The sequence below is a fragment of the Hylobates moloch genome, unplaced genomic scaffold, assembly GCF_009828535.3.
Source record: "Hylobates moloch isolate HMO894 unplaced genomic scaffold, HMol_V3 SCAFFOLD_2, whole genome shotgun sequence".
Classification (NCBI taxonomy): Eukaryota; Metazoa; Chordata; class Mammalia; order Primates; family Hylobatidae; genus Hylobates; species Hylobates moloch.
The window spans coordinates 56349402-56363926 of NW_026652277.1; the positions used below are offsets into that span (position 1 = coordinate 56349402).

General features: G+C 41.0%; 1 protein-coding gene across 1 annotated transcript in view; it reads right to left on the reverse strand.

Annotated features, from left to right (window-relative positions):
• FAM47E (family with sequence similarity 47 member E) overlaps positions 1 to 10432 on the reverse strand; it is a 32852-nt gene extending 22420 nt beyond the window's left edge. The window contains 3 exon segments of the mRNA XM_058433704.1: positions 5603 to 5877; positions 5880 to 5944; positions 10359 to 10432. Coding sequence (XP_058289687.1) covers positions 5603 to 5877; positions 5880 to 5944; positions 10359 to 10432 — 414 coding nt within the window.
• Positions 10433 to 14525: the final 4093 nt, after the last annotated feature.

The window sequence follows — 14525 nt, forward strand, 5'->3', positions numbered from 1 at the left end:
CATACTTCTATGTTGTTCTGGGTACAGGGAAATCCATTCCACATATACTCATATACAGACCCCAAAGTTGGCAGAAACAATACTGGTGATCCAATAGCAACACCATCTTCTTATCTTACTTATCCTATAATTATTTTTGAACTAGTCAGTAATATCACTGATCTTTTCAGGTAGATGCAGCTTTAATTTATTAAAAGCTCCTGGAATTTCAGCAGCTGTAAGGAATGCTAATGCAAAAAAATGACACTTTTTTTCATGTTTATTTTTTTCCTTTAAAAAAACTTTTTATTTTATCTTTTAATTTTTTATTGTAGATTCAGGGAGTACATGTGCAGGTGTGTTACATGAGTATGTTGTGTAATACTGGGGTTTGGATTTCTAGTGAACGCATCACCCAAATAGTGAACATAGTACCCCATAGGTAGTTTTTTAATCCTCAACACCCTCTTAACCCCCCTTTTCGGAGGCCCCAGTGTCTATTATCTCCATCTTTATGACCATGTATACCCATTGTTAAGCTCCCACTTATAAGTGAGAACACATGGTATTTGATTTTCTGATTCTGAGTTATTTCACTTAGGATAATGGCCTCCAGTTCCATCCATGTCGCTACAATAGACATGATTTCATTCTTTTTATGGCTGCATAGTATTTCATGGTATATACATACCACATTATCTTTACCCAATCCATCATTGATGGACACTTAGGTTGATTTCATGACTTTGCTATTGTGATAGTGTTGTGATAAACATATAAGTGAAGGTGTCTTTTTGATAAAACAATTTCTTTTCCTTTGGGTAGATACCCAGTAGTGGAATTGCTGGGTTGAATGGTAGTTCTATTTTTAGTTCCTTGAGAAATCTCCATCTTGTTTTCCATAGAGGTTTAGCTAACTTACAGTCTCATCAACAGTGTATAAGCATCCTCTTTTCTCTGCATCCTTGCCAATATCTGTTTTTTTTTATTTCAATAATAGCTATTCTGACTGATATGAGATGGTATCTGGTATCTCATTGTGGTTTTAATCGGCTTTTCTCTGATGATTAGTGATGTTGAGCATTTCTTCATGTTTGTTGGCTGCTTGTATGTCTTCTTTTGAAAAGTGGCTGTTCATGTCCTTTGGACACTTTTTTTTTTTTTTTTTTTGAGACAGGGTCTCACACTGTGTCACCCAGGCTGAAGTGCAATGGTGCAATCACTGCAGCCTTAACCTCCTGGGGAGACTTCACGGTTTTGCCTACTTTTTAATGGAATTGTTTTTTTCTTGTTGAATTGTTTAAGTTCCTTATAAATTCTAGACATTAGTCCTTTGTCCCATGTATAGTTTGCAAATAGTTTCTCCCATTCTGCAGGCTGTCTGTTTACTTTGTTGATAGTTTCTTTTGCAGTTTTTTTTTTTTCAAAGTTCTTTAGCTTAATTTTCATTTGTCTATTTTTGTATTCGTTGCATTTGCTTTTGAGGTCTTAGTCATAAATTCTTTGCCTCAGCCAATGTCTGGAAGAGTTTTTTGTAGGTTTTCTTCTAGAATTTGTATAGTTTCAGGTCTTACATTTAAGTCTTTAGTCCATCTTGAGTTAATTTTTGTATATGGTGAGAGATGGGGACACAGTTTCACTCTTCTGCATATAGCTAGCCAGTTTTCCCAGCACCATTTATTGAATAGGGTGCCCTTTTTCCATTGTTTATTTTTGTCAAGTTTGTCAAAGATCAGCTGGTTGTAGGTGTGTGGCTTTATTTCTGGGTTCTCTATTCTGTTCCATTAATCTATGGGCATATTTTTGTACCCATACTATGCTGTTTTGGTTACTGTAGCCTTGCAGTATAGTTTGAAGTTGGGTAACATGATGACCCCAGCTTTGTTCTTTTTGCTTAGGATTACTTTGGCTAATCAGACACTTTTTTTGATTCTGTATGAATTTTAAAATTGTTTTTTCTAATTATTTGAAAAATTATGTTGGTAATTTTATAGGAATGGCATTGAATCTGTAGATTGCTTTGGATAGTATGGTCATTTTAACAATATTGATTCTTCCTTTACATGAACATGGAATGTTTTTCTATTTATTAGCATCATTTATGATTTCTTTCATCAGTGTTTTGTAGTTCCCCTTGTGGAGGTCTTTCACTTCCTTCATTAAATGTATTCCTAGGTATTTTAGTTTTTTGTGGCAACTGTAAATGATATTGAGTTCTTGATTTGGTTCTCAGCTTCAGCATTGATAATGTATAGAGACACAACTGATTTTTGAACATTAATTTCGTATCCTGAAACTTTACTGAAGTCGTTTATCAGGTCTAGGAGTCTTTTGGATGAATCTTCAAGGTTTTTTGGGTGTAGGATCATGAAATGATTCATTTTTAAACTCAAGTTTCTGTCATTGCCAAATCACATGGCCAATCCATTCATCTGAATTTCTGCCACATGTGTTAGACCACATGAAAAAAAATTTTATTGATAACTCTTTCAGGTTCACTTTTAGAAGCTTTGATTACACTTAATTCCAAACCTGTCATTTTGGTTTGGGAGTTCCAAGAAATCCATTTTCTTCTGCATAGTCCACCAAATCTTCAAATAAGTGATTATAAAATACTTCATTTGTTTCCAGTCATTAATATATAAAGAAGTAGATAAGTTTTAGAATTTCCAGATCCAACAGGGGCATGAATTGTATATCATTGATTTTAAAAAGTGGGGACGGTCTTGAAAGTGCCATCCAATAGCCAAAGCAAAACATGCGCTAGTTTTTCTATGTTAGATTTAGTGGTAAATACAAGAAGTCTATCTTTCTTGACAGTCAAATCTTTAACCAAGAATAGTTCACCATTTTATGTGGTTATAACACTGGAGGAATCTCAATATCAGCAAATGTCTGGTTCAGAAGGTTGCTGAGCTTGTCAAATTCTTTTAATTCTCTGACAAAGGGTGTCACATGCTCAAAGGCAACCACGGTGTTATACGTGAAGAGGCATAAATTGTACACAATTGAATAATTTGGCAGAGGAGATCTCTTGTATTTTTCACCTGCATTTTCACTTACTCTATGATCTCTGAAGCACTGAAACACTGAGGGCAGATCTTCCCGACCTGCTCCACTCAGACTCACATACTAATCTCCTCTGGGGACATCCTCACAGACACATCCAAAATAACACTTTACCATGTTTCTGGGAATTCCTTAATCCAGTCAAACTGACACCTAAAATTAAGTCCACCTCTTGTCAGGTTGGCACTCATACTCATCTCCTGAAACCATATTTAATTTCCAAATAAGGACAATAGCAAGGTAATAGGTCCACCTACCACGATGCAACTATCCTGCATACAACCAAAAACACACTAATCCCTTCCCCAGAATTTGGCTTTCAGGATTTCAACATTCAGGAATTTAATCTTTCAGGATTGTGATTTGTGGGATTTTAGACTTTGGGGATCTCAACATTCACGATTATGATGTTTGGGACTATGTCTTTTGGGATTATAATCAGCACCACTTGGATAAACCTCCCATCACCTGGACGCTGGGTACACAGCCTCTTACTAAAGTTCTACTTCCTCTAGAATGGAATATGTCTCTGGGCCTACCCCTGTCCCCAAACGCCCCACTGAGTGAAGCGCCTCTAAAGGATTTCTGTGGTTTTTTACTGCCCACTATCTACTTTCCCTCTCATTAATACCTGGATTTTTCCTTGGAGAACCACCTCTCTCTCCACTCTCAACCTGCATGGTCTGAATTAGCCTGACCCCATCCTCACTCTTAAGGCAGACCAAACAATCAGAACCACAGTGACTGACTTTGGAATAGACACATGATCAAAGTTGGATCCGTGATAATTAGGCTATGGAATTTTTCTGGGATCATGCAAAAAGGTGTGTTCTCTTTCTGCTGGGGTTGCTAAGTGGGTAGGGCCTAAACCTGGATCTTCTGATGGCCACCTTAGCACCATAAGAGATCCTGCTTCAGCAGGAAGCCAACACACCTATTTGCAGAAGTCACACGTGGAAATCAGTGCCACAATCCCAAGCCATGCTCGTGTGCCATCTGAGGTGTGGAAACAATCTCTTTGTCATGGACTCAGAAGTTCTGGCCTGCAGGAGGCAGCGAAGGAAAGCCCCAGAGAGAAATTAACTGATCAGCGATTCTAGCTGTCCTTTCTGTAGACTTCTCTCCCACTGATCATTTATTTATTCATTCATTCAAAATTACTTATTGAGTGTCTGCCATAGGACAAGTATTGGCGGTACACAGTGAAAGACACAAATAAAGTCCCTGCCCTTATAAGCTTTCATTGTGGGAGGAGCTCAGTGGCGGCAAGTGCTACAGTGAAAAGTAGAGCACGGTAAGGAGTAGATGTGAGGGTGGAAGGGAAGTGCTATTTTATACAGGCCTCTCCAATCAGGAGACATTTGAGCATTGATCTAAAGGGAGTGAAGGAGTAAGCCAAGCAGCTGTCTGGAGCAAGTGTTCCAGGCACCAGAACAGAGAGCTGAATTGGACATGCTCATAATGTCGATGGAGCAGCCAGGAGGCCAGAGTGGTTGGAGTGGCAGGAGCAGGGGTGAAGTCGGAGAGGGAGCAGAACAGGGGTACAGTGAGGAGCAGAATGCCAAGGCCTTTCAGATCCCAGCAAGAACTCTGGCTTTCTCTGAGACAGAAGGGGACACTGGAAGGCTCTGAGCAGAGATTTGCCTTTCTGAATCATTGTCTCGCTCTCTGTGTAGAATACAGGCTGCAGGGATGCGGATGGAGTTGCAGTCACTGCTAGCTCCCTGCCCAGTGTCCATTCTACCTTTTCTCTTTAAACCTAATAGAACCTGGGTTTTGCTCAGGTTCAATGCCCAACTCTGAAACTCCATTTGCTAGACTCCCTAGCAACCAGGAGTAGTCAGACGAAAGAGATGTTTACTGGGAAAGCTATTATTTGCCTAATTAAAAGACAGAGTCAGCTGGCATGCACTCTTTAACCTTTGTCCCTTCCCTCTTCTTGTCTGAAATACAGACTCAATGCCTGGAAGCATGGAAGCCACTTTGAGATACAAAGACAAGAGATGCATACTAAGGATATAGAGCTAAAGTCAGGAGAGGCCTGGGACATTGGTGACATCACAGAGCTGCTGCTGTCCAGCCCTAGTCTGGACCATTAGGAGGATTTTCCCCACGATCTTTCCAGTCTCATTCTTTCCATCCATTAGTAAGTATTTAAGGGCACCTCCTAATACCTGGCTAAAGTGACAAAAATAAGACTAGACAATTCCCTCTCATTGTTTCCTCCCCCCAAAAAGTCACAACGCAAAGTACAGTAGATGGGTATAAATTATGGGGAATAGAAGTCATACGTTTCTGATTTGTGGCATCTTTGTAAGTTGAAGGGCTTCGTAGGAAGCAAAGAGAGCAGTGTGCATGTTGCTGCTGATTGTGTTTTTTGGGAACAGAGGACAGAAGGCTGCTCTGAGGCCCACAAGAACTCGCACCCTGTGGGAGACATTCATTGCTCCTCTTACAAATATGTTACCCTCTCATAGGGACTTCCTAGACATTTAGATAGAATTATTTGCAAGGCCCCAGTGAAGCCCCTCCCACAGACCCTAGGACACATCACCTCTATGGGCATAGCTTCTTCCAGATTCGGGTAGGGCGCCAAGGGATGTGGGGTCAGGTGGGCCTCCAAGTCCTCCAGGAATGCCTTCCGAGCCTGCTGGGCTGGCGAGAGCTTGGAAAGCAGGTCTGCTTCCTTGAGCAGCTTGATCTGCCTCTTCTTTGGGGCCAGTTGGGGAGCTCTGTGATAAACCTGGGGCAGAAAACCCTCCACAGGAACCTGAGTCACCAGACCAGTGCAAGGCGGGCAGCCCTTCCTGAAGTCGTCCAGCCCCTTAGAAATACCAACTGCCGGCTGTGCAGAGAGGTGGGGAACTTCAGCTCGTTCCTGTGCTTTGTGAAACATCTGGAAGGTAGATAGATTCTCTTTGTACCTAGAATACCACATGCCTGTTCATATTAACCACAGGACTTGGGCGGGAGAAGGAGGTAGTGAGAAGGCTGGTCTCCAGCTTTTAGGGTGGGGGGTAGGGGAAGAGGGATTCACTAGAGAAGCTGGAGTTAATCATATTTCTAGTTCATAGCACAGAATCGCTGCTCTGTACAAGGCCCCTCTCTTGCTTTCTTATCTATTTTATCCCCACATCCGACTCTCACTGGTCTCCCTTGCAAAAGCAAAACTGCCCTAGTGGATTTGAAATATATCCTTTGTACACATCCTTGAAATTCTGAAGCGTCCTTTTGTGTGCATGCACTCCTAATTTACGTAAATGGCACTATTCTGCTTCTTGTTTACCCAGCACTATATTTTAAAGACCCTTCCATGTCACTCTATATAAATCTAATTCATTATTCCAACTGCTGCCACCACATTTCATCTCTCCATTCGCTTTGTGAAGGACACTCAAGTTCTTGCCTTTCCCAAGGACCCTCTCTCTTCACTAAAAGGGACAGAGTGCAGTTGGGCGGGAAGAACCTGGATCCCACTGACAACTCAGCCCCTAACCAGCTGAATGGCGTTGGCTCTTCATATAACCTCTGTGGGTTCCCCCTAAACTCAGGGGATCAAAGGTTGCAAAATGGCTGTCCGTGGGCTACATCGGGCCAACAAACCTGTCATTTGGTCCTCCTTGTGTTTTAATAAGAATCATAATGGCTAACATAAATTGAGAATTTTCAATATAACAGACACTGTTCTAAGTACTTTACACATACGAGCATATTTAAATCTCATAACAACCCTATGAATTAGGCACGAGTATTATTCCCATTTACAGATAAGAAATTGAGCACAAAGAAGTTAAAAAACAAAACACTTGTCAAAGGTCACACAGCTAATAAATGGTAGAGCTGGGAGTTTAACCCAGGTAGGCAGCTCCAGAAAAAGGTGCTTAATCACTCTACTGGAGTTTCTGATAAATAAAAATGTTCACATAAATAATCGGGAAAAGTAGCTTCTCTTGAAAAGCCAGATTTTTCAAGATCTGTGAACAGTGGGTCTACTTTTCCAAGGAGCCACAATTGGTATATTGGTTGCCCACTTGAGACAAATCATCTGCTCTCTCATTCACAACCTCCACCTCTCCCTACCGCCATATATACAGCTGCTTCACTTAGCCTCCTTATCCACCAGCCCCCTGTTAGCATTGAGTAGTTAGGTCATAGAGATGAGATGGAAGAGACAGATGGGCAAACAGGAAGGAAAATAGAACAAGCTCCTGAATAACCTAACACGACCAGCGAACACCAAAGCCACGACTTGGAATCTGAGCGTCTCATTATCCTCACCTATTGCAGTGCCTTAGTCAGATATTTCTAGAGTCTTCGTGTCCTTCCCTGAAGCCTCTTCCACCTTCAGACCCCTTTTATCTATAATGTCTTTTTACACCAAATCTAATCCTTGCTACACCCATTGCTACAAAGTGTTTTTAAGAGATTCCAGCCTGATCCCAATTCTTTTCTAGTGAGTCCTAGAAACTTCTTGCTTGTTGCATAGATGTGTATGTGTTGTTTTAAGGGCTTAACCCAACTGTACTGTGAAGATCTAGATGAAAGGACACAAAAAGATGAACTTAACAAAAAGTTACTCTCTGCATTTAACAGATTACTCTTAAATAGCTAAATGGCAGAAAGATGTTGAAATTACATCTAATCATAAGATTGATGACCCATTCAGCATTACCTATTAGTAACTCTCCATATTAAATGTCTTTACAAAGTTCATTATATGCACATTTACAACTAACTCATGCATCCAAGCACTTCATGAAATCAAATCTGAGAACAAATATTTTTGTTTAAGTACAGCCATATAACTCAAAATGGGGAATGTACGTGGCAGTGAGCTGAAACTTCATAGAATGTTAGAACTGGCAGAGATCCCAAAAGAAATCCAGTCTACTTTCTTCACTTTTCTTTTTCTTTCTTTTTTTTTTTTTTGTTTGTTTGTTTGTTTGTTTTTCAAGACAGGGTCTCACTCTGTTGCTCAGGCTAGCCTGCAGTGGCAATTACAGCTCAATAGCTCACTGCAGCCTCAAACTCCTGGGCTCAAGGGATCCTCCAATCTCAGTTCCCCAAGTCGTTGGGACTACGGGTGTGCGGCACCATGCCTAGCTAAATTTTTAAATTGTTTTTGTAGAGAGAGGAGACAGGGTCTTGCTATGTTGCCCAGGCTGGTCTCAAACTTCGGGTTCAAGTGATCCTCCTGCCTCCACTTCCCAAAGTGTTGGGATTACAGACATGAGCCACTTTCCTCATTTCTTTCCTTTCTTTTTCTTTTTCTTTTTTTTTTTTTTAATTTGAGACAGGGCAATGGTGTAATCTTGGCTCACTGCAACCTCTGCCTCTCAGACTCAAGTGATCCTTCCACCTCAGCCTCTTGAGTAGCTGGGACTACAGGCATGTGCTACCATGCCTGGCTACCACTTTCCTCTTTTCAATAAGGAAACTAAGTTCCAAGAGGAGAGTGAGGCAACTAGTCTAAAGGGAGGGCTTTCCGCTCCCCCACATGGCCTCTCATAGTTAATAAGCTTACCACTCTGCATTATGTTAGATTCAGGAAAAATCTTGCTTGGCCCATAAAATAAAACAAAACAATTTTTCTAAATATTTACTGTTTTCACAGACACTAGTACATGATATATAGATATTTCCCTCTTTAAGAATTGCAAAAGGATACTGGACATGTATCCTAAAGAAGTGAAAAAATATGTTCTTAGAAAATTCTGTATACAAATGTCGATAGCAGCTTTCTACATAATGGCCCCAAAACTGGAATGTCCAAAACAACCTGAATATCCTTCAACAGGTGAATGGATAAACAAACTGGTACATCCACACCAAGGAACACGACTCAGCAACGAAAATGAACTATTGATACACACAACTTGAATGGATCTCAGGGGCTTTATGATGAGTGAAAAAGAGCCAGTCTCAAACAGTTACATACTGTATTATTCTATTTATCTAACATTCTCAAAAGAACTAACTTACAGAAATGGAGAGCAGCTTAGTGATTGCCAAGGCTGGGGTAGGAAAAGAAGTGACAGTAAAGGGGTAGTACTAAGCGTTCCTTTGTGGGGATGGAACAGTTTTGTATCTTTATGTATACATATGACCAAATGTTACAGAACTCACGCACCTGAGTGCAAGTAAGAGCTGATAAAATCCAAGTAAGGTCTATAGTTCAATTAGCATATTCTGCCAATGACGTTTCCTGGTTTGGCAATGTGCTATCGTTATGCAAAATGGTACCACTGTTAAGCAGCTAGGGGAAGGGTACATGGGACCTCTGTACTATTTCTGCAACTTCTTGTGAGCCTACAGTTATTTCAAAACAAAGTTTTTAAATGGGGGGAGAAGCTTCCCAAGGAAGCTCTTATGAATAACTGCTAGAAACAACTATGAATAATTGCTAGAAACAACTATGAATAATTGCTAACATTTACACAATACATTCTATGTGTCAGTGACAAGTTTACATGTGCTATCTCCATTAATCCTCACAAAAATCTTAGAAAGTTGATTCCTAAGTTATTGCCCCATTTTATAGTTAGGAAAGTGAGCCCAGAAGGAGCAACCAACTTGCCTAAGGTCACCAGGCAAACAAGAGGAGAACTAGCCTTCAACTCAAGCCTTTCTGATTCTAGACTTTGGAATCTTCACCACCACATCGTGCTGTCTCCAAGAGAGACGAATTCCATTCTCAAAAGATTCTCAAAGAGTCGCCAAAGGCAAAAACCTTCTTGTTCCTGCTCTGAGGTTACCACAACCGTACAAAATGTTAGCAGAACTCCCTAGCACCCCAGGCGCTCCCCCAACCCTGGGCTCCGCTTGGCCGCAGCCGCCATCTGGATACCAAAAGCTCCAGGGGCAGCAGATGCCTAACATCGGATACAGGGCTCCAGGCGCCCCGGGGCATCTGGCGAACAGTTGGTTGCCTAGGCCGGAGAAGGGTGGGTGGCTAGCAGGAGGGCTGAGAGTCCTGGGCTAAATCGGCCTCCGCAGCGGACTCTGCGGCCATCATTTTCCCACCAGAAATGGGGATATCAGTCTACATCCCTAGGGGCGCGGGAGGCGGGGGTTGTGAGGATGACAGCAGGAAAAATCCTTTGCGAAGAGCAGCGCCGAGCGTTGGTTATCTCAGCGTATTATGTTGTACGTACAGGAAGCATTGAGGAGGGAAGGCAGGTGGGACCTCTCGCTCAGCCCGCAGCGGCCGTGGAACCATCCCCCGCCCCCGCCCCAGCAAGCGCGGGTCTCCAGGCGCCCCCGCGCGGCCCTCTTGGGATGCGCCCTCGGCCCGGGCGCTGAGCGTTTACGCAGACCTGCGGTTCACGCCCTCGCGCACCGGGGCCAACGTCCCCGGCCGGAGCCGCAGCCTGCAGTCCTCCATGGTGGCCCTAGCTCCGCGGCCACCGTCCGGGCTTGGGCGGTGTGTGTGCCCTGCCGCCGCCCCGTCGCTAGGACACGGGACAGCCACAAGCTGCCAGTATTTGCCCCGGGCGCCTGGCAACTCTGACGCCCCGCTGCGCGGTCCAACCCCTTGGCCGACGCCTGGGGACGTGGACCTGGCCGAGAGAAGGGAGAGGGAAGCGGTCCTTGGTGTAATCACGTTTTACTCTGCTGGGAAGGCGTGTTCATCTTCCCACCGAAACGCGCCGTAGACTAGATCAGGCCTTTTTTGCTCATCATCGTTTCAAAAAACGTTTACTGAAGGAAAGAAAGAAAGAAGGCAGGAGGAGCGATAAAGAGATAGCAAGAGAAAGAGGATGGAAAGAGGGGGAAATGAATAGCTTTCTAAAGGTTGGAAAAGCCTTTTAGCAGGGAGATGTTTTCCTGGAGGTCTTGGAACTCTCTTGGTCTCACAGCTTCTGTAAACCGAGGGCTGCACACCTGTCTGTAGTCCCCAGCTGATTTCCAGAGGCCCTTCCAGCTCCTGTGTTGATTCTTCTGCCTCAACTCACTTCTAGCAGACAAGTACCATCCAGCTGACCCTGGTAGGCACGTGGCCACATAATACGGATTGCATGAGGGTGTGTTTCGATTTTACTAAATTCTTATGCTACTTCTGAGTGTTTCTGATTTAAATATAAGCATTGGTTCTGCTACTTAATAATTATGCACTCCTGGGGGCAGGGTACTTACATTTTTAAGCTTCATTAATTATCTAGCCTGAAAATGGGGAAAATAATGGTATCTACCTATAGGGTTATTGGGGATATTCGATGAATATAAAGAAATTAACACAGTGCCAGCATTTAAGAATCCCTCAAGAATTATTATTATGCAAGTACTATTATTCCCGCTGTGAACTGGGGGTGGTAGTATTTGTCCTGCCTACTTAACAGAGCTGTTGTGAGTTCGTTAATGGAGAAAGCTATGTAAGTAATCATTATAAGTAGCCCAATTGTTATTTTTATTTTCTTTGATATTAGTCCTATTGTAATGCAAACTTTTTATTACTTTGAGGAGGTAGGGTTTCTGTAGAAATTCTGTGAGAACTGGGCCAAAGGTATGGTTATCTAGGCTGAATGGAGTCCTGCAGGAATGATTTGTAACAATTTGTCCAAACAATGCTTGATTAAACTAAAAATCTTCTACACAGCAAAAGAAATAATCAGCAGAGTAAACAGCCCACAGAGTGGGAAAAATCTTTGCAATCTATATATCCAACAAAGGACTAATATTCAGAATCTACAAGGAACTCAAACAAGCCAGCAAGAAAAAAACAAGCAATCTCATCAACAAGTGGGCTAAGGACATGAATAGACAATTCTCAAAAGAAGATAGAAAAATGGCCAACAAACATATGAAAAAAGGCTAGACATCACTAATTATAAGGGAAATGCAAATCAAAACCACAATGTAATACCACTTTACTCCAGCAAAACTGGCCATAATCAAAAAATTAAAAAAAATAGATGTTGGTGTGGATGTAGTGAAAAGAGAACACTTTTACACTGCTGGTGGGAACGTAAACTAGTACAACCACTATGGAAAACAGTGTGGAGATTCCTTAAAGAACTAAAAGTGGATCTACCATTTGATCCAGCAGTCCCACTACTGGGTATCTACCCAGAGGAAGATAAGTCATTATACAAAAAAGGTACTTGCACATTCATGTTTATAGCAGCATAATTTGCAGTTGCAAAAATATGGAACCAGCCCAAATGACCATCAATCGATGAGTGGATAGAGAAATTGTGGTATATATGTGTATATACATATATATATAATGGAATAACATTCATCCATAAAAAAGAATGAAATAATGGCATTGGTAGCAACTTGGATGAAACTGGAGACCATTATTCTAACTGAAGTAACTAAGGAATGGAAAACCAAACATTGTACATTCTCACTCATAAGTAGGAGCTAAGCTATGAAGATGCAAAGGTGTAAGAATGATAAAATGGACTTTGGGAACTTGGGGGGAAGGATAGGATGGGGATAAGAGATAAAAGACTACACATTGGGTACAGTGTACACTGCTCGTGTGATGGGTGCACCAAAATCTCAGAAATTGCCACTGAAGAACTTATTCATGTAACCAAAAAAAAAACCAATAAACAAATAAAGGATGCCCAGAAATATTCTGAAGGAGGCATTTTACTGGAATCTCCAAAGGTTGTGACAAAAAGAAGAAAAAGCTGACTACACTTTATATATCAGCAAGCAAGAGGTAGAAAATATATAGAAAGCCATCTTAGGAAACTCTACCTCTTGCTTGCTGATATATAAAGTTTATTTAAGAGTGATAATTTGCCAACATATTATTTTGCTAAATATTTTTAAAATGGCTTCTTAAAATGATACCAAAAGCTGAAGCAACAAAAGAAAAAATAGATAAATTGGACTTCATTAAAATAAAAAACTTCTGTATATCGAAAAACATGATTAAGAGAGTGAAAAGAGGACAGGCGCAGTGGCTCACGCCTGTAATCCCAGCACTTTGGGAGGCTGAGATGGGGGGATCACGATGTCAGGAGATCGAGACCATCCTGGCTAACATGGTGAAACCCCATCTCTACTAAAAATACAAAAATTTAGCCGGGCGTGGTGGCGGGCGCCTGTAGTCCCAGCTACTTGGGAGGCTGAGGCAGGAGAATGGTGTGGACCCAGGAGGCAGAGCTTGCAGTGAGCCGAGATCATGCCACTGCACTCCAGCCTGGGTGACAGAGCAAGACTCCATCTCAAAAAAAAAAAAGAGAGAGAGTGAAAAGATAACCCACAGGAGAAAATCTTTGCACATCATATACCTGATAAGAGTTTAATATCCATAATATATTTAAAAACTCCCACCACTCAACAACAAAAAGACAAACAACCCAATTAAAAAATAGACAAAATATTTGAATAGATATTTCCCTAAAGAAGATATACAAATGGCCAAAAATCACATCAAAAGATGTTCAACATCATTAGTCATTAAGGAAATGCAAATCAAAACCACAATGAGATACTACTTCACACCAATTAGGATGGTTATAATAATAAAAACAAACGAATAGAAAATAACAAATGTTGGTGAGGATGTGGAGAAATTAGGACCCTCATGCATTGCTCGTGGGAATATAAAATCGTGCAGTTGCTGTGGAAAATAGTTTGGCAGTCCTCAAAAAGCTAAGCAAAGGTTTACCATATGACACATCAATTCCACTCTTAGGTATATACCTAAAAGAATTAACAACAGGAACTCAGATATTTGTACATCAATGTTTATGGCAGCATTATTCACAATAGCCAAAAAGTGATAAGAACCCAAGTGTTCATCAACAGATGAATTAATAAACAAAATGTGGCATATACATACATGGAAAATTATTCAGAAAAAGAATGAAATTTTGATAGGTTATAACATGGATGAACCCTGAAAACATGCTAAGTGAAAGAAGTCAAATGCAAAAGGACATATACTGTATAACTCCATTATATGAAATATCTAGAATAGGCAAACTCGTTGAGACAGAAAGTAAATTAGAGATATTTAGGGACTGGGAGAAGGAAGAAATGAGGAGTTAGTGCATAATGGATACAGAGGTTTTTTTGGGGGATGATGAAAAAATTTTGAAATAGTGATAATGATTGCATAATATTGTAAATGTAATTAATGCCACCAAATTACAAACTTTAAAAGAATGGTTAAAGTTACAAATTTCATGTTACATATATTTTGACACAATTTTTTAAAGTTGTAAAAAATACCAAAAAAGAAGGAAATTTGAAAATTAATGAGCTAAGAATCCAACTTAACAAATTGGAAAGATAGTCAAATAAATCCCAAAAGAAGTATGTTTTTAATGTTGAGCAAAAGAAGCCAGACGTCAAGAGTATACACTGTGTTCCTATTAACATGAAGTTTTAAAACAGGCACAATTAATTTATAATGATAAATGTCAGAATTGTGGTTACTTGGTGGGTAACTGACAAAGAGAAGGCATGAGGGAGTCTGCTAGGAAGATGCAAATCTTCTATATCTTGATCTG